Source organism: Typopeltis vanoorti, chromosome 2 (assembly GCF_054136105.1).
Source record: "Typopeltis vanoorti isolate ZY-2024b chromosome 2, IOZ_Tvanoo_1.0, whole genome shotgun sequence".
NCBI classification, from domain to species: domain Eukaryota; kingdom Metazoa; phylum Arthropoda; class Arachnida; order Uropygi; family Thelyphonidae; genus Typopeltis; species Typopeltis vanoorti.
This window is the reverse complement of record NC_143550.1, coordinates 94,641,555-94,661,139: the sequence shown is the minus strand read 5'-3', so window position 1 is coordinate 94,661,139 and position 19,585 is coordinate 94,641,555. Positions and strand designations below refer to the sequence as shown.

At 35.0% G+C, this 19,585-nt stretch overlaps 1 protein-coding gene across 1 annotated transcript in view; it reads right to left on the bottom strand.

Moving 5' to 3' along the window:
* Nucleotides 1-19,585, bottom strand: part of LOC150109266 (exportin-T-like) — a 359,762-nt gene that overhangs the window by 85,484 nt on the left and 254,693 nt on the right. The window contains exons 17-19 of the mRNA XM_090401965.1: nucleotides 16,265-16,433; nucleotides 7,954-8,096; nucleotides 7,746-7,845 (exon numbers count right to left, since the gene is read on the bottom strand). Coding sequence (XP_090258091.1) covers nucleotides 7,746-7,845; nucleotides 7,954-8,096; nucleotides 16,265-16,433 — 412 coding nt within the window. The remainder of the gene's footprint in view (nucleotides 1-7,745; nucleotides 7,846-7,953; nucleotides 8,097-16,264; nucleotides 16,434-19,585) is intronic.

Below are 19,585 nucleotides of genomic sequence, written 5' to 3'. Positions count from 1 at the left end.
ACCAGGTCCAGCAATACTGCTAGTTTAGTACTTTCATTAATTTTTCCTATTCTATATAAATTTATTCAACTAGCTTCATCCACCAGTCTTACTTATTCTATTAGCTAATTTTCATATCTGATTTAACATATTTATTATAAACAGTACCCTAAAAGCTAAATGCATGTACCTATTTTATAGTTTCACTACTGAGAAAATGAAACTGATGTTCAGATCTCTGTCTATTTTCATTAATCTTTTTGCTGCTGAATTTTGTGTCTGTCACAATAATTATTTAAATTGGCTAAAGGACTCTTAAGATTACAAACATATTTATTTAAGAGGATAACATTGCCTGCAGAGAATAATAACTAAGTAGCCTAAGAGTAATATTAAACCTGATATTTTATATCAAATTTAATATAAAAAAGAAGGTAGTACCCATGGTTGGGAGTGATGACATCTCCTGCTGAGTCCTTTATCCTCGCTGCATGCACCTGCTCTCTAAATTTCCTTTTTTTTTAAACTAAAAAACATGATCAACAATACAAAAAAAATCTAGTCACTGCAGTTAAAAAATAAAACCACCAAACAACTAAAAATTATCAAAAATGCTACAAAAAAAAAAAAAAAAAAATCCAGATCCCAGAATTTCACACAAAAACACTTTCAGATTGATTTCACCATCATCATCAAATTCCTGCCATTTACCATCAAGGGGTGTACAGGATATGATAGTACTACATGAAAAATTTAAATCATTACTAACTTCCTATCTACAATTTTCCTCCAGATCAGCCTGTTACTTGTCAAGACTCCAATATTATCAGATCTTATATTTCTGAAGTCTAAGGCACTTTGTACCGTATCAATCACCTATATCTTGGTCTTCCTCTGGCTCTTTTTCCTGCCAACCTGGCTGAGAACACTTGTTTTGCTAATCTTTCCTCGCACATTCTGTTTAAATGACCATACCACCTGAGATTAGCTCTGCTAACACTTTCCTGGATGTTGACAATGTCAAGTTCTTTCCTAATATCCTCGTTTTTAATATGATATTGCCATTGCAGCCCTCTGTTCACACCTCTAATCTTTCTCAAGATTCTCATATCTGTGGTCTCTAGTCTTTGGTCAAGTGTTTTATTTTGGACCTAGATCTCAGATCCATAAGTTAAAACTGGTTTGAACACTGTCTTGTATACAGCTAATTTATTGTTCCCACTAATTTCTTTCTTATTCCATATGAATTTATTCAATTGACTTCCCACCATACCAGCTTTGCTGATTCTGTTGTCTATTTCTATATTTAATTTACCATCTTAACTAAAAATCGTGCCTAAGTAGCTGAAATGTTTTACTTGTTCCACAGGTTCTCCATTCACAACACAGTTGACATTTTCAATGATTCTGCCTATTTTCATTGTCTTTTTATTGCTGATCTTCATATCACATCAATTACAACAGTTATTCAATTTAGTCAGAGAATCTTGCAGACTTGTAGCGGATTTATTTAGAAGTATAACATCGTCCGCATAGAGCCAAGAGCTGACATTAACATCTCCAATTTTGATATCATGTTTAATACCACTTTCCTTCATAATGTGATCCATATAGATAATGAATAACAGAGGGGATAACGTACATCCGTGTCTCACACCAGATTTAACATTAAACCATCTTCCTGTACTTCAATTCTAACTGCTGACTTACAACTCAAATAAAGACTAAGTATTGCTTGATATAATGCCCCATTGACACCATATAACTATAGCGTATTGAATAGCTTCTCTCTTGGCACCTTGTCATATGTATTTTCCAAATCGACCAAACTTAAATACAGATCTGGTGTCCTGTACCAAAGAGAAAACATCACAATCAACAATAACATAGTCAATGAGACTTTTCTTATTCCTAGCCTCTTCTCTCCATGTGAATTTGTGCATATTTTTATGTTGGAACATGGTGTTAGTAATAACCAGTCCATGTCCTGAGCTGAAATCCAACAGATATTTGCCATTATTATTAGCTTTGCTCTTTTCTTCAAATTTTCCCAAAATATTTTTGTATGTCTGACAATCATTTCCTACTCTGCTATTTAGATCCCCAACAAGGACCAACTTTTCCTTTTTCATTGTGTCAGTTGCTTTTTCTAAAGCATCAAAAAATTCCTCCACTTCTACCTTAGTAGAACCTTCTGTGGGACCATAGGCACAAATAAGTCTCATTGTCCAGTTCCCTATTCTCATATTTGCCCACATTACTCTACTTGAGACTGACTGCCATTCAAGAAGATTAGCCTCGTATTTTGTGTTGAATACTGTGACAACTCCTTCTTTTCCTTGATTGTCATTGCCTGAATATAACATTTTGTATTTATTGCTCAGAAAGATCTCACCAGTTTTGGTCTTTTTTGTTTCAGTCACCCCTATTATGTCAATCTGGTACTTATCTAATTCCACAGCTAGCTCCATTTCTTTGCCATTCAGGCTTCTTATGTTGATAGTACCAATCTTTAACTCTGGTGATGTTGAGTTGGGGTGTGTTTTCAGATTTGTTCCAGTAGCTGACTTTTCGCTGTTCGCCCTGGTTCCCTGGCGAAAACAACGGGGCCTTGTTTAACGGGGCGACGTTCCAGCCGGCATGAAATTTTGTCATGTTGTACCATCATTTTTTATTTTGGTTTAACCAATAAGAATACAATTTGTTCAGCTAAATCCCAAATTTCCAGCCCATCCTCGTTCGTTCAGTATCCAAGTAGATACCCAACAGGATGCACCATCAGAAGGTGAGGATTGGGCATTAGGTCAGAAGCCCTGGTCGGTTCTCCGCATTCCTTTAAAGGTTATGTGGAGGTCTCCTCTCAGTTATACAGCTTTGACCCTTAAGCACCTCTTGATTGATTTCACTAACATCTTAATTTCAATATCAATGATGTGGACCTACAAGTATCAAACTCGACGTGCTATTTACCATAACTTGCATACACTTTACATCTCAATTTTCGTCATTACATCTTCCATGATGCTTTTGCAGAAGGGTGGGTGGGTGATTTCAGGTCTGATATTGTATGACAAAGGCTATTGGACCTGGAATCCTCTTTATAAGATCTGCTTGAGCCCCAAACTTCCTTACCTCACTTTATTGCATTCATTTGCTGCTTCTACTATTCTCCAAAATCTGATAATTCACTGACTTTTCTGACAACCTATTTCTGAAAGTCGATTGCATACATTCTAATTACCCTAACAGTGAGATAATCTTCCTTGTGATTACAACATTACAATTTAGACTGGCTTACCTTTTCTAACTTTACAGACCAAGCAGGTTGAGAAGCTAAACTGTTTGCTATCAGTAATTAGCACATTTATTTGCTGTTAGCTCTCCTCTTGGCAAGTCTAACCATAATCTTGTCTCCATTCTTGCAGATCACCCTTCTTTCAGTCATTCTCAGATTCATATTTTGTTGCACTATAATGGTGCCAATTAGGATAATCTCTGGAATTTCTGTCTTGTTTCTATAGTCTGATTATTGCTTCTCTCCTGATGCTAGCATCTGCTCAGATCTAATAACAAAAATTATTCTTGCTGGGATGAGTGCCTTTATTCCTCACTCTACTCAAACTCCTCAATCATTTTCCAAACCCAAGTTCTCCAATAACAGTCCAAGCCAAAAATTCTGCTTATCCACAATAATGCAGTTAAAAACTCCAGTCTCTCACTTTACCTTATAAAAACTGCAAAAACCATAAATACAAAGCAGACTTTGTAAGGACCAAATGAAATAAGCTTGTCTCCTGTCCTAATGGTACTTGAGTCATCTGCTGTCCTTTGCCAAGGCTGTGAGATACAGCCTCTGTCCTATGTTTCCACCTCTTACACATCCTGATGGTACAATGGCAAATCCTTCCAAAGAAAAAGCAGACCTGTTGGCATCAGTATTCCTCCAACTCTCATACAGATGTCCAAGGGACATCTCTTCCCACCATTCCACAAACTATCCACAGTATAGCACTTTTTAACTTTTCCCAGAGGGACAACAGAGAGATTAGTAGCCTTGATATCAATAAGTCTCTTGGTCCTGATGGTATTCCTCCAGTTGTACCAAAAGATTGTGCTCCAGAACTTGCACCCATCCAGTATTGTCTCTTAAAGTTGTCATATACATCTGGCATCTACCCTACTATCTGGAAGTGTGAAGACAAGCCTTATAAGATTCAAAGAGATATCATTCTCATTTGGAGCAGGGTTTTACATATGTCCATGCCTAAGGTGGGATTTGAACCCAAAACCTGTTGGCTGAAAAACATATGCTATCCACTTGGCCAACCAGGCCTTTCATCCAGAAGGTGTCACTCCCCCCACCCAAAAAAAAAAAAAAAGATAAAAATCAACCATTAAACTACTACTCTATTGTTTTGAACTAGATACTCTCAAAAATGGAGATGGTCATCAACAGCAAACTGCTTGACCACCTATTACTTAGTGATCACCAATGTGGATTCCACCATTCTTGTTTCACAGCAGATCTCCTCACCAAACTTCAAGTATCCAAACAACTTTGGATACAGGCCATGGAAAAGTTCAGAGAAACTGAAGTAGTCACTCTTGATATTTCCAAGGCATATGATTGAGTATGGCATCATGGTCTTCTTAACGAACTACCAGCTTGTGGTATTCCTCCTTTCCTTTGTGAATGGATTGCCACTTCCTCTCCAGTTATTCACTGATGGCCATGGTTTCCTTTCATCTGATTTTTCAATTAATACTGGTTTAATCTCAGGGCACTAATTGAAAAATCTGATGAAATCAGATCTTCAATCAGAAGATCAATGATCTCTCCTTTACATCCACTCTATTCATAGCTTTGATGACAACACTCTCCATTCCTTTTTTTTCATGTTCAAAACCTTGTGGCACTTGGGAAACCCTGCACTTCAAGAACTTAAACACTGATCTCCTTGCCATTCTCAAAGCAAGGTGAGGACAACCTGGTGAATTTTAATACCATCAAAACACAATCCTCTTTGATTTTTAGGAAGAAAGAAAGACTTCTCTCTTTTTCTCCCTCCCTACTTTTGATAATGTTCCTCTTGCCAACCAGGACCAATCATTTATCATGGTATAAAGTATATCAGGATAGCCTTTTCATCATCCAAAAACCTTAATATACATTTCAGTTCCAAACAGTACTTCTTTCCTGTTAAATTCCTGACACTTCATAAAGCTGAAATCTGCCAAATCTTAGAATGCTGTCCCCACATTTGGGGTGTTTCACCTAAAACTTACTTCAAAATGCTTGACTGTATATAGAAGTGGGCAATTTGCTTAATCGATGACTATGGCCTTAAGTCACTTTCCTATATATGATCTGTTGTTATTTCCATAGCTGCTGCTCTATTGAACTGGCAGCTACCATCCTTCAACTTTCATGTGTTAAATTCTGAATGAAAGAGAATTTGTTTCATAATTATTTCATTCAGATTTAACGAGTAACAACATTCCCGGAGATAATAATTGTGCATCAGAGAACAGAAAACTGAATGTAAATTACTAACAGCGTTTATAATTGAAGTAATTTTCTCTATCCATTTTATTGTTGTTGGTCATTGTTAAATTTATCAGAAGTTAAAAATACGTGAACCTTGTGTTAATGTGTAACTATCTGAGTCATAATGCAAGCTAGGTAATCGGATTGAGCATTGAAGACCTGAGGCGAACACGTGCACCAGAGTTGAATTGCACGCGGAAGTTTCCGGCAAAGCATGCTGGGTGAAGTGGCAGCACTGGGTGCTGGAGAAGTTAGGTGGCGAGAGCAAAAAAGGAGATGAACGTGACGTAGGAAGAAAAATATCGTGCCTCGGATATATAGAGCTTGGCAGCACCAGCTCGGGGCTTTTTCCTTTTTCTTCGTTCTACGGATTCGAGTTCCAGGATTCCCGAGGAAGGTTGCAGGAGCGCACGGACATGTAGTGAGGCAGCCCACCGATCAAGCAGCTGTTCAGCGAGTACAGACTTTGGCTTTGCTGAAGACACAGCGCAGACCGACAAGTTATGCCGAACCACCTGATCCGATAGTGGCAGGCTAGAATAGCTTTCATCAAAGGAAGCGAGCCATGTCCAAGCCCACCAGTTGATTCCTTCAGATAAGATCAAGCAGACACCTGATCACCGAGACGAAAACACTCCATAGACGAATAAGAAGAAAAAGACAAAGTATTTCTGGAGTCCCTGGTAATGTTGAAACTTTGTTCTATTAAGCTTAAGTACTAAGAGGGATTATTCATGTTCGTGCAAAGAACTTTCTAGTTAATCAAGTCTCGTTAAAGGAAAGGACTTTAGGGCTAAAACAAGGAGAAAAAGGGGGAACCGTATGTTCTAGAAAAGAAAGTTGTATAGGAATTTGTTTATGCTTTGTGGTATATTTAGTCTGATAATTCATTAGCCTCAGGAAGTGTTGATTCCAACTAGAATGTTAAGCTACAAATTGGAACTCTTATTTTGTTTCAATTGAGATTTTGAGGCATGTAATGTTAAGGATGAATTTGTATTACTTAAATAATTGAATTCAATCTGAAGGATAGTTTTGATTTTAAACTAGAAATTAATGATATCTGTAATATGTCTGATTTGATAAATAAATGTCTTTTTTTGTTAATCTAACAACTTGCCTGATTTTAATTCTATTGTACCGCTCCTAAAAGGAAGAACCAGTGCGGAGGTTAAGACATAAGAGTAACTACAACTGCAAATGAAATATAAATTTTGTATGATTTAAGTACTCAGTGAACTAATCAAGGAATTAATTAATAGTGCACATTTCTAGATGCTAACTCTCTGATACTGAGTTATTCTCTTGTCTAGAATTTAGGATGGCACAGCACAAAAATATAAATTTTTCCTAAACTCGAAAAGGGATTAGCACCAGAGTCAAAACAAAGGAACTGGTGCTACCCAAAGGCAATCTCTTTGTCTTTCAAACTTTGTACACTCTTCATTAGATTAACTAGTGGACTAGACTTAATAGTGTGACTGCATAGTAGTAGATTGGATAAATCAATCAACACAACTAAGATTGATGAGCAAACGCAATAACTGCAAAGATAAAGATAATGATATAAAAATAGAAAACCTTATAATTAAATAAGACAAAATAAGGAAATATTACACATGTATTCATATAAGAACATAAGACTTGCTGCCAGTCAACACTCATATACAGTTCAAACTCCAAACCACTGAACCAACTTCTTATCCATTGTTCTTTGGAACAATTTTCCATATACAATTTTTCTCTGATGACTACAACCTTCAAGCTTCTAAAAACACATCAACAAATTCCTTTCTTCCTTCTAACAACCTTGCCCATACATGGCAATATCGTGTCATAGGTCATGGAATGAGTGCTTAATGCTGATTAAATTAATTTTAAATTTAATTAAGAGGAACAAAAGTCATCCATCTTCCTGTAAATCCTTCAATTCAAACTACTGATTTGCAACTTATGCATAAAAAATGCACTGCTATAGTTAAAAAAAGTTGATTAACTGGAAGATCACTGCATTCCTTCCTGTGGTGCTCTCCATAATTCAGTAGGCACTTGGATGACGAATGAACAAGGATGAATTAGCAATATGGAATTTAACCAACCAAACTATATTTTGTACTAGTTTAAATTGGAAATCAGCAGATATTCATCACTGCTGATTGCCTTAAAAGTCCATATAAATAATACAATACATATATTATCATTGTTATATCATACCTACCTCTAATGCTCTCAGAAACACTTGTAATGAATCTAAGTAGATCTGCACACAACCACAAGATTTCATTGTTTGCTGATTAGAAAATGCTTTACTGGTGCGGCTGGAAAAGCAGGAAAATGGAATTATTTCTAATCTAGAACTAATTTTTTACTTAACTTTGGTGAAGTAATTTCACTTAAAAAGCTCAATGAATAAAAGAAAAATTTACCTTGTAACAGCAATAGCATGATTCATACATTCAGCAATAAAATGCTGCTGCTCTTCACTTCTTTCTAATGGTAATCGCTGAAGAAGAAGTTCAAACTTTGAAAGTACAGGGCTTAACAGGTTCTTTAAGAGCATTTGTTTTTTCTGTAAATAATATAGAGTTAATGTTTATTTTGAAAATTAAGAAAAACTTGTCATAAATATTAAACCATCTGTAATACTTTTGAAAGGGTAACAACAGTTATTCAGTGATTATATTTAAGTATGTCTCAAGTTTCCATAAAATAATCATAATATATTAGGCCAGTGTTTCTCAACCTTCTTTCAGACGTGCCCCATTTTTAAATATTAGTTTTTGTGGTGCCCCCCCCCCACCTTCCACCCTTGCAATTCTTATGTTGAGACACTGACAAAACTCATAAAAGTTAGCAAAACAAAATAAAAAAAAACAAAAAAAAAACAGGAATTAATTAAAATGTTTAAATATTCATACAAATTTAGATACGTCATAAAGTCTTTTGAAAACTGTATAGATCTGGCATCACTGCACAGACCATTGAATCGTATCAGCCATTTGGAAACATTCACGATTTCATCATAGGAAGTCTCAAATGTTCTGGAAATGTTTCTGTGAGTATAAATAAGGCTAAAAATGGCAAGACTGAAGTAACACTGCAACAGTGACCAACAGCGTTATTTTACTTCTATTCGCAACGACTGTGATATAAAAATAATCTTTTCTATTGTAGAAAATGGATACATTTTTAATTGGACGTAAGCGGGCACCTGATGACTGTGGAGTTGATTGTAACAGCAATAGCATGAATATCACTCCGAAAGTAAAATCAAGAAAGTATGCAGCAGAATATTTAGATTTCAGTTTTACAAAGACTGAAGTAAATGATGAAGAAAGACCACTGTGTGTTATTTGTTCGAAAATTTTGGCAGCTGATAGCATGAAACCGAATAAACTTAAAAGACATTTGGAAACACTTCATAAGGAGTATGTTAACAAACCTCAAGAGGTCTTTGTTGCCAAACTGAAATGTTTTGAAAAGCAAAACTCTAGCATTAAAAAGTTTGTCTGTAAATGAAAAAGTTTTACTAGCTTCTTACAAAGTTGCATATAAAATAGCTAGGTGCAAAAAAAAAAAAAAGCCCCACACTATCAGAGAAGACCTAATTCTGCCAGTTGCATTTGATATTGTGGAAATTATGCTTGGAGAAAGTTTTACTAAACAACTACAGTGCATACCTCTATCAAATGATACTGTTGCTCGGTGAATTGGTGATATATGTGAAGATATGAGCAACAACTTTTGCCGAAGCTTTGCGATTAATTATTCTCAATTCAGCTTGACGAGGCAACAGATAGCAACAAGGATTGTCATTTAATTGCTTATATTCTATTTTGCAATAGATTATCAGGTTGAAGAGTTATTGTTTTGTAAACCAATAGAAAGAAGACCCACAGCACATGAATTGTTCGAAATATTGAACGTTTTTTATACAAGATAAACATACAGTGGAAAAATTGTGTTGGAATTTGCACTGAAGGTGCTTGAGTTATGTCTGGAAGGCTTAAAAATTTACAAGTCCTTGTGAGGGAAAAATCCCCGCAATGTATTTGGACACATTGCATGATTCACAGGAAATGCATCTTGGTCTAAACAATGCAAAGGAAACGAGTCTTGGTCTAAACATTGTGTTAAAACAGTTATATCCATGGTGAATTATACAAAAATGAGACCCTTAAAAAAAGACATGGCTGGAGTGGAACATTCAGCATTACTATTTTACCTCGAAACAAGATGGTTATCAGAGGGAAAATGTTTACAATGTGTTTACGAATTAAGAGATGAAATAGCATGAAACTGATCATTTTCCTCTTCTTGGAAAAGGAAAATCATGAAGAAGCAGAGAGGTTTAGAGACCACTTATTTGTGATGAAATTGAGCTACTTGGGGGGGTATATTCGAGAAACTAAGTAAAAAACTACTAGAGTTATGGAACAAAAAGATAAAGCAACAAAAATTAGAAATGTTTGCAAATGTGGATGAATTTATCAAAACCTATAAGGCAGAAGAGCAACACATCAAAGTTTTATTTGCAACTATTGAAAATCATTTAATAATGTTGACGAAGAATTTTAGAAACTTTTATAACTGATGACAACATAATAGCAATGTACAAGTGGGTTAGAAACTCATTTCAAATTACCTCTGAAAGTTTCTCAATTGAAGAAGATGAACAATTTATAGACTTCATGTCAAGTGGCAAAATCAAAAGACAATTTACATCTAAATCGCTGTCTGAATTTTGGACCGGCATTGATGAATTTTCTGTACCAAAGTCAAGAGCTTTTTGTGCACTTTTGCCATTTCCAAAATCTTATCTTTGTAAAATCAGGATTTCTGCAGTGGTTGCCTTAAAAATAAAACATAGATCTCAGCTAAATATAGAAAGAGAACTAAGAGTGTTAATTTCAAATGTATGACCATCATATGAAAAGCTTTGCTCTGCAACAGCGGCCCAAGGAAGCCATTAATTTTTACATTCATTGTTATTATTTAGTTTTAATTAGTTAATCAGTATATTCTGCAATACTGATATGTTCCTGTAAAAGTAACTAGTTTATTCAATACAGTGAATTTTATACATTTCATTATTTTATTTTCAGTGTTTATGTTTTTGTTTTTATATTGTTTTTTTGTGTTAATAAATAGTTTCATTAAATGCTTTTGTTTCAATAAAGTAGGTTTTCAATTTTTCCTTTGATTTTCACTTTCTTCACACCCCCCCACCCTAGGTATTTTGTGCTCCCCAAAGGGGAAATGTCCCATAGGTTGAGAAGAATCGCTGCATTAGGCAGAAGAGCAGAACTACCTGTTTCAATGTTTCTTTGTAGTTTCTCACTTTGGAATGCCCACCATACTTATTGGCGGGGGGAGATCTAGGCTTTGGAGTTGATAATAGATGCTGTAATACAAAAGTGAAATTCGGGGTTCACAACAGCCTGGTAGAGCTGAATTTGTCAATTATGCAAGAAATAAATTTAAGAAATACAAACAAGAAAGCTTAAAAAAAAAATCTCTTAGCTCATCCATAGCACTAATTGTGTTATAGGTTTAGAACAGTGGTTCTTAACCTTTTCGAAGTCACGGAACACTTTTGATTATAAGAAAAATTTGAGGACCACCAAAAGCATTAGGGTCATAAAACTAACAATTAAAATATGGATCGACTTGCCTTTTTTAAAAATGGAACTCAACGGAAATGCGATACTTGAGCTTGTCAGCTTTTGTAGATTTCAACAATAATCAGGTCTAATAAGTGATATAGTTATCCTCGTCTCTTTGTCTATATTAGTAAGTCTTTCACACTTTTTAGTGGTTAATATTGAGAAACTGAGGTCACACAAATGTGATGATGAAAACTGTAACAAACTTTTCAGTGCCCTTGGAGAGAGAGCTTGGACAAAAATCCAAAATTCCTCAAGCGTCATTTCAGAAAATTTCATTTTTAGAGTATGATCTGTTGACAAGGGTAACAAATTGTTCTTCTTGTAACGAAAATTCACAACTCGATGTATTAACTGTGCCAAATTCGTATCCAGTCATAATTGTGTGTATTTAAGAAAGGAAAGTAACGTGAAATCTTTTCTTCCAATATTGTTAAATGTTCTGTTATAGCAGAAATAATTCCCTCGACATTTTTATTATGGATTGAAGGAAACATATCTACTGTATTTTTTTCTGATATGTGGTTTTTCCCAAGAGATACTATTTTCTGAAAGCTGACAATTTGTCAGTGAATGTCAAAATATTTTAATTTTCCCCTTAGATATGTGTATTAACGCTAAGTAATTAAAAATATCGGCCAAATATATCATTTTATCACACCAAATATCATTTTGAAGACATTTTACAAAAGCATCTGTACCTTCATTTTGAAAAAAGGCCAATAATTCATTTTTAAGTTCCAAAATTCGGAATAGCACTGTACCCCCCGGATAACCATCTTATTTCAGTGTGCAAAAGCAAAGATTCGTACTTGGCTTCCATAGATATGCAAAGTGTTTTAAAAAGGAGTGCTTTTAAAGGTCTTGACTTGATGTAATTTACCATATTTACAACTTGGTTTTGTATACAGGTTTTAATATTGCCGATAATTTTTTTGAAATTAGGGATTCAAATTTTACATCAATTAATTCAGCTACCTTACATGATGCAAGTTGTGCCTTAGTGGAAATTTTAAGTCTTTTCAAAATATTTCATCATCATCATCATCATCAAATTCCTGCCATGTACCCTCAAGGGGTGTACAGGATATGACAGTACTACATGAAAAAATTACATAATTACTAACTTCCTATCTCCAATTTTCCTCCAAATCAGTCTGTTACTTGTCAAGACTCCAACATTATCAGATCTTATATTTCTATCGTCTAAGGCACTTTGTACCGTATCAATCCACCTATATCGTGGTCTTCCTCTGGGTCGTTTTCCTGCCAACCTAGCAGAGAACACTTGTTTTGCTAATCTTTCCTCTCTCATTCTATTTAAGTGACCATACCATCTGAGATTAGCTCTGCTAACGCATTCCTGGATGCTGACAATGTCAAGTTCTTTCCTAATATCCTTGTTTTTAATATGATATTGCCATTGATGCCATCTGTTCACGCCTCTAATCTTTCTCAGGACTCTCATATCTGCGGTCTCTAGTCTTTGGTCAAGTGTTTTACTTCTGACCCAGCTCTCAGATCCATAAGTTAAAATTGGTTTGAACACAGTCTTGTATACAGCTAATTTAGTGTTCCGACTAATTTCTTTCTTATTCCATATGAATTTATTCAATTGACTTCCCACCATACCAGCTTTGCTGATTCTGTTGTCTATTTCTATATTTAGTTTACCATCTTCAGTAAAAATTGTGCCTAAGTAGCTGAAATGTTTTACTTGTTCCACAGGTTCTCCATTCACAACACAGTTGACATTTTCAATGATTCTGCCTATTTTCATTGTCTTTGTCTTTTTATTGCTGACCTTCATACCATATCCATTACAACAGCTATTCAATTTAGTCAGAGAATCTTGCAGACTTGTAGCGGATTTATTTAGAAGTATAACATCATCCGCATAAAGCAAAGAGCTGACATTAACATCTCCAATTTTGATATCAGGTTTAATACCACATTCCTTCATAATGTGATCCATATAGATAACGAATAACAGAGGGGATAATGTACATCCTTGTCTCACACCAGATTTAACATTAAAACATCTTCCTGTACTTCCTTCAATTCTAACTGCTGACTCACAACTCAAATAAAGACTAAGTATTGCTTGATATAATGCCCCATTGACACCATATAACTGCAGCGTATTGAATAGCTTCTCTCTTGGCACCTTGTCATATGCCTTTTCCAAATCGACAAAACTTAAATACAGATCTTTGTTATATTCCCATGCTTTCTCGACTATTTGTCGTAAAGTGAAGATCTGATCCTGACAGCCTCTATTTGGCCTGAATCCAGCTTGTTCTTCACCAAGCTTTTCTTCCACAATTCTTCTCAACCGTTTCTCAAGTATACTTGCATAGATCTTGCCAGGAACACTCAGTAGGGAAATACCTCTGTAATTGTCACATTCAGTTTTATTTCCCTTTTTATATATGGGTACTATAAGAGCTCTACTCCAATCATCGGGAATTCGTCCCTCTGTCCAGGCTTTCTGAACTATGCAGTGCAGCCACTGTAAGACTCTTATACTACCATACTTCAGCATTTCTGGTCGAATATCATCTACTCCTGCTGCCTTTCCACATTTCAGGCCTTTGATGGCTTTTTCTACTTCAAGTATGGATATGTATTCCTGACTGCATGCCTGGTCAGTGTTTTTTATCACTGTGCTGTCATCACTGCTTGTTTCATTTAGCAGTTTTTCAAAGTAATTACTCCATACTTCAAGGATATCTTTTTCTCCTGTTTTCATTTCACCTTTATCATCTCTAATTCCTTTTACAGCACTCTTTCCTCCATTCCTAAGCTTCTTCAACAACCTCCAGAATATTTTGCCACCTTCTTGATATTTATTTTCTATATTCTTGCCAAAGTCCTCCCATGACTTTTGTTTAGCTAGTTTTACACACTGTTTAGCTTTCTTACATTTGTCTCTGTATTCTGTAAGAGTAAAAGCTGACTTATTTGCCAGGAACTTTTGATATGCTTTCTTCTTTTCCTTCACTGCCTCTTTAACTTCCTGTGTCCACCAGGGAGTTCTGATTTTTTTATCCTTGCACACAACCTCACCACATGCCTCTCTGGCAGAATCAATCAATGTTTCCTTCAGAGTTTGCCACTGAATCTCCAAGGTTTGATTCCTGTTCTCAAACTCTTTCATTTTCTTTTCAATAATATTTCTGTATTTTAGTCTACAGTTCACATCATTCAAAATATTTTACTTGTTTAACTTGCATGTCCAACAATCTTTTGAAATAATCTTTCGTTTTTGAAGCAAGATTGGCGTGCTTCGTAGTAAAAGTGCATTTCAACTTAGCAGGAATCATTTCACTATTGGATAGTTTTTCCTCACATACAAGACACTGGGGAATAGGACATTCTTCCTCACTTGTCCATGTAAAACTGCAACTTAAATATTTGTCCGAGTATTGTCTATTAATTTTTCTTATTTTACTATGTATAATGCTGTCTTCTGTATGAGACATATTTGCAGCGTCATTACTACTTCCAGTTGTACTTGCCTAATCATTAATATTTGCCTCAGAATCACGTTTTCGTTTAATAATAAATTTATCCGTTGTGTGCTACTACAATGTTAGACAAGCCACAAACCAAAAACACATTAAAAATAGACAGTGCGTAGCCAATTACACTCAGCCAATTCATTCCGCTGGTGAAAGATATTATGTGACATCTTTCACCAGCGGAACACTTGTAACCAATTCGTGGAACACAAGTGTTCTGGGGAACACCGGTTAAGAACCACTGCTTTAGAATCTTGGGTGGGTAAGAGTCACATGAAACCTACCTGCATCCAGGATTAAGAGCAGTGGTAGTTCCTTGTCATGGTAACAGGGAAGAGTAAACTTCAGTGATCATTATTTTTCAGTATCGACTAAATATTTTAATACATCTTTATTATGTTATTTTTTCACTAGAAACTAGCCTTTTGCCAGCTTGAAACAGAAATTATAGAAACTAATGAGATGAGACAGATATGAACAAATTGGTATGAGGTTACCATGCTGCTGTATAAAGCACTCAATCAAAAACCACTCTGGATTACTATTTACAAACCTGTCCCACTGGTTTTTGAAGCTAAGAGGAAACTCAGGAAGGGGTTCCAGAGAGTTTAAGAGAATGTAATCCATATTAATGGATGTAAGAAAAACAATCATATGAAAGAAACACAATGTATCCTATCAACAGCAATGGACCGTTACTCTGATAGTAACGACATCAATGTCACTACACAATATGCAAATTTATGGCCTATAAAGAGATCATTTGCGCTTTCATCACTTGGCAAGAAAAAAAATAATAATGAATAGTTATCACTCTTCTCGGAATAATTTCTGATACTAAGATGAAGCCATTATCCAACCTACTGGTTATGGTGGATAAAATATATCAACCATGTTGACTTCATATCCATGCTGTTTCAATGGAGTATGTATGGTACTACAATTGTAGGTTCTCATCAAGATCGTCATCTTTTAAGTACTGCAGTAATATGGTAATTCTTATGCCAAAGGTTGCATTTTCATAAACCCTCTATCATTTGTGAAGCATTTCAAGGGGGAATTGCCATAATCTTTTTTATAAAATAATTTTTGATACTAATTTGTCTCTTTTCTTCATAGTTATTAATAATTAAATTTACATTAATTACCTCATTTGTGTATTATAGCTTTTCTTTTTGATGAAATGTGCCCAAACAAAAGCATTATTCCTGCAGTTTTCAGCAAATGTAGACTGGAATTCAAACAGTTCCAAAATTTTTTTTCAAGCATGTCATCAATGATCAGGCTTTCATATATTTATAGGCAGATGAATATGTTATATATATAAGCTATTTCATAAATAACCTTTCATAGAAAGAGAGAAGTCATTTCAATACATATTGAAGAGTGGGAAATAATTTACAGAAAATATATCGATCAAGGAAGTAATGTAGGTAATGAAACTACGACATATAACATTTTTTCACATTTGTTAAAGCACTAACATCAGCAAATAAAAGAAATTATAACACAAGTCTTGTCTAAATGCACATAACATAGTTATTTACCTGCATATCAAACTGGCTGGATATAATTAGTACAGCAGTAGTTTCATACAAAAACAACTGGTCATCAGTAGACAACAAAGAAGTAGCTACTCCATTTTCAAAGGGAGCTAATATAAGGAGGTCCTGAACACGCTTTAATATATCTTCTGTATAACTATATATATGTGTTCTGAAAACAAAAGTGAAAATTACACTAGCATTACATACATAAGAATTAATATAATGGAAGTATGCAAATGATATCAATCATAATTTTTGCCAAATAATGTAACAGACTTTCATTCATGCATGTATTCTTATCATTCAGTATGATTTAAAAAAAGATATTTTGTGACTAAGTTGAATCAAAATTTAAATATACAGATAATTTACAGAAAATATGTTAATCAAGTAAGTGATGTAGGTAATGAAAACACTGAAAAAAATCAATTTCATCAAAATTTGGGATTTATTGATGATTAAGCAACAGCACTTAATTTTTTTTCTGTTATATATAATTTTCTTTTTTTTTTTTAATTTTCTTCTCTGACAAAATAATTTTTAAAAATTAATTTGAAGTCTGAAAAAGCCATCATCTTCAAGGTAAGACTTCACTTTATATATACATTGAAACTTATGACTATTATTACTACTACACAAGCATCTCCATGGAGTTTGAAGATAATGGGAAGCCCCCCCCCCCCCCACAGCTCCTTAACCACCTTACTGGCCATTATGGATCAAATACGCATCCTCATACGTTTCATATCCATCATATATTTCAATGTAATATCAATGGTATTACAATTTTAATATGCACTTCGCATCCATGGTAACTTGGACGTATATATATGCGTCCTGGCCTGTAGCGTGGTTAAACCCGTTCACAGCCAGAGCATTCATAACCACATTTAACAATCCATTCCACTCAATCATTACTTTCCATGTAAAAAAATCCAGTCATCTCATTTCATTAGCATCCACTCCATAAAACCCTTTAGTAACTTCCTGCTTTCTCGTAGACAAGCTTATACGTTGGTTATGCATTATTAAAACACTCAAGGAATTGAACAACGTAGTTAAGAATATAAATTAAATTATACTCTAATAAATATTTCCGATATTTCAGCAATGTCACGTTGCCATCTTCTAAAGGAACTTACACACGTAGGCACTACAACACAGTAACTGGGAATGAAGTGATGAAGCTATTGTTCTCCTAAAAGTCCTGATGGTGCCCTCTAGTGGGCTAAGTAGGTGTTCTTGGCCGTTGGGCTGAAGGTCTGCTGATGTAAGCCTCCCACATTTGGGGCAGTCGCATACAACCAAATTTGTTGAGGTTTGGAGAATTTCTTAGGGCTGAGGCTGATTCCATAAATAGCCTTTCGAATTTGTATTTGCTACGGTGTATTACTGTAGCTTTCTTCCACCGTATTCTGTGGCATGTATCCAGAGCATGGTCTGCAAGCCCAGAATGGCTGTACTTGTGAAAACGGATGTAGTCCTTGTGCTCAGAAATTCTGATATTCGCTGTCCTGCATGTTTGGCCAAAGTAAGACAGTTTACAAACTGCAAGGGACCTGGTATACACCAGGTAGGTCTAGGGGGAAGTGGTTGGTCTTTAGTGGAGCAGATAAGGGATGCCAATTTTCTGTAAAGTCTGTAACAGGAGGTCAGATCATGTTTTTTTATACTCTGTTGATTTTTTTTATACTAACTGACCTCCTGTTGCAGACCTTACAGAAAATTGGTATTTCTACTCCAATCATTGGGAATTCATCCCTCTGTCCAGGCTTTCTGAACTATGCAGTGCAGCCACTGTAAGACTTTTATACCACCATACTTCGGCAAATCAGACTTGCAAAAAACATACATAACTTGAACATTGCATGCACACTGAATAAAACTAAATCATCACTGTCCTTAATATTCTCTCATAATGTAAAACGCAGCTCCTAGGAGATGTATTACTGTTTCATTATGAGAAGAGGTCGCTACCTAGACCGGTTTCAACCCTTTTTTGAGGTCTCATCAGTGAGTAGGTAGACCTGGAATATCAAGGTTTTAAGTGAACCGAACTTACATATACCTCTACTAACGAATTGCTAAAATGGTGTACTTATATATTGTTATTACTACTATAATAAGCCAAAAGGCTATTTTACCGGCGACATAAGTTAAGTTTAAGGGAGATGGTAAATCCCGTATTATTGTAGAGCCGGGTACGAAATCTCATAATGTAAAACATAATACACCTCCTAGGAGCTGCGTTTTACATTATGAGAGAATATTAAGGACAGTGACAGAGCTTGCTCCACCTTTGCTGCAAGTTGCCCTGGTGTTGTACTTCCCAAGTGATTACTTACACTTGGGCTCGCCGATAGTTTTTTCGGCATGAAACTCTAGGATTCGATGGATTTCGATCCGAGTTTTGTACCCGGCTGTACAATAATACGGGATTTACCATCTCCCTTAAACTTAAAGTCCATGCTTTTTTCCAGTCTGTCTACTTATTTCCAGAGATGTCTGTATATTAACAATTTCATGTCACATTTATTAGATTTATTTAAATCAGTGATGAATGATTTATTAGTGGATTTATATAAAAGGAAAAATATCACCTGAGGATAGTTAATTGAGCTTACCATTCCTATTGTGATATCAGGTTTCACACAGCTTTGTTTAATAACATGATCAGATTATCAGCTTATAAATAACCAAGGAAATGGTATACAATGTTGCCTTATATGTTCCATCATTTGTGATGGTGCACACACATATACATACACAAAAAGTTATTATAACAGTTCGTTTTGCTGTTTCATGAGAATAATAGCCAAGTCTTCAGAACATGTACTGAAAAATATAACAAATGCCAATACTATACAACAATGCAAAAATAATTAGTTATAAAAATGATTAGTTTTTCTTGCACATAATGGTTCCTCTATGCTCACTGAGATATTAACAATCCTATTCATATAAGATATAAATGGCACACGGTTTTCCAGGAATTGTTTTTCTATTCATAGAAACTAGACCTACTGCTTATGTGATTTTTGACTGTTTAAAACAAAGAAAATATAACAGGGCAAAATTAATTAGTTCAGATAACAATGCCCAACTACTGAACTTAACCATATCCTTAGCACCTTCATAGCCAATGGTACAACCCCCAAAATATCCAAACTAAATATTAAAATATTAAATTAAATTAAATTAAATATAAAATAAAATATTAAAACCTATTAACCACAACCCCCCCCCCTTCTTCCCTTCCTAACAGAGATTACTCTAAATCTATTACCATTCCTTATATCCAGGATATGTTTGAAAAAATAA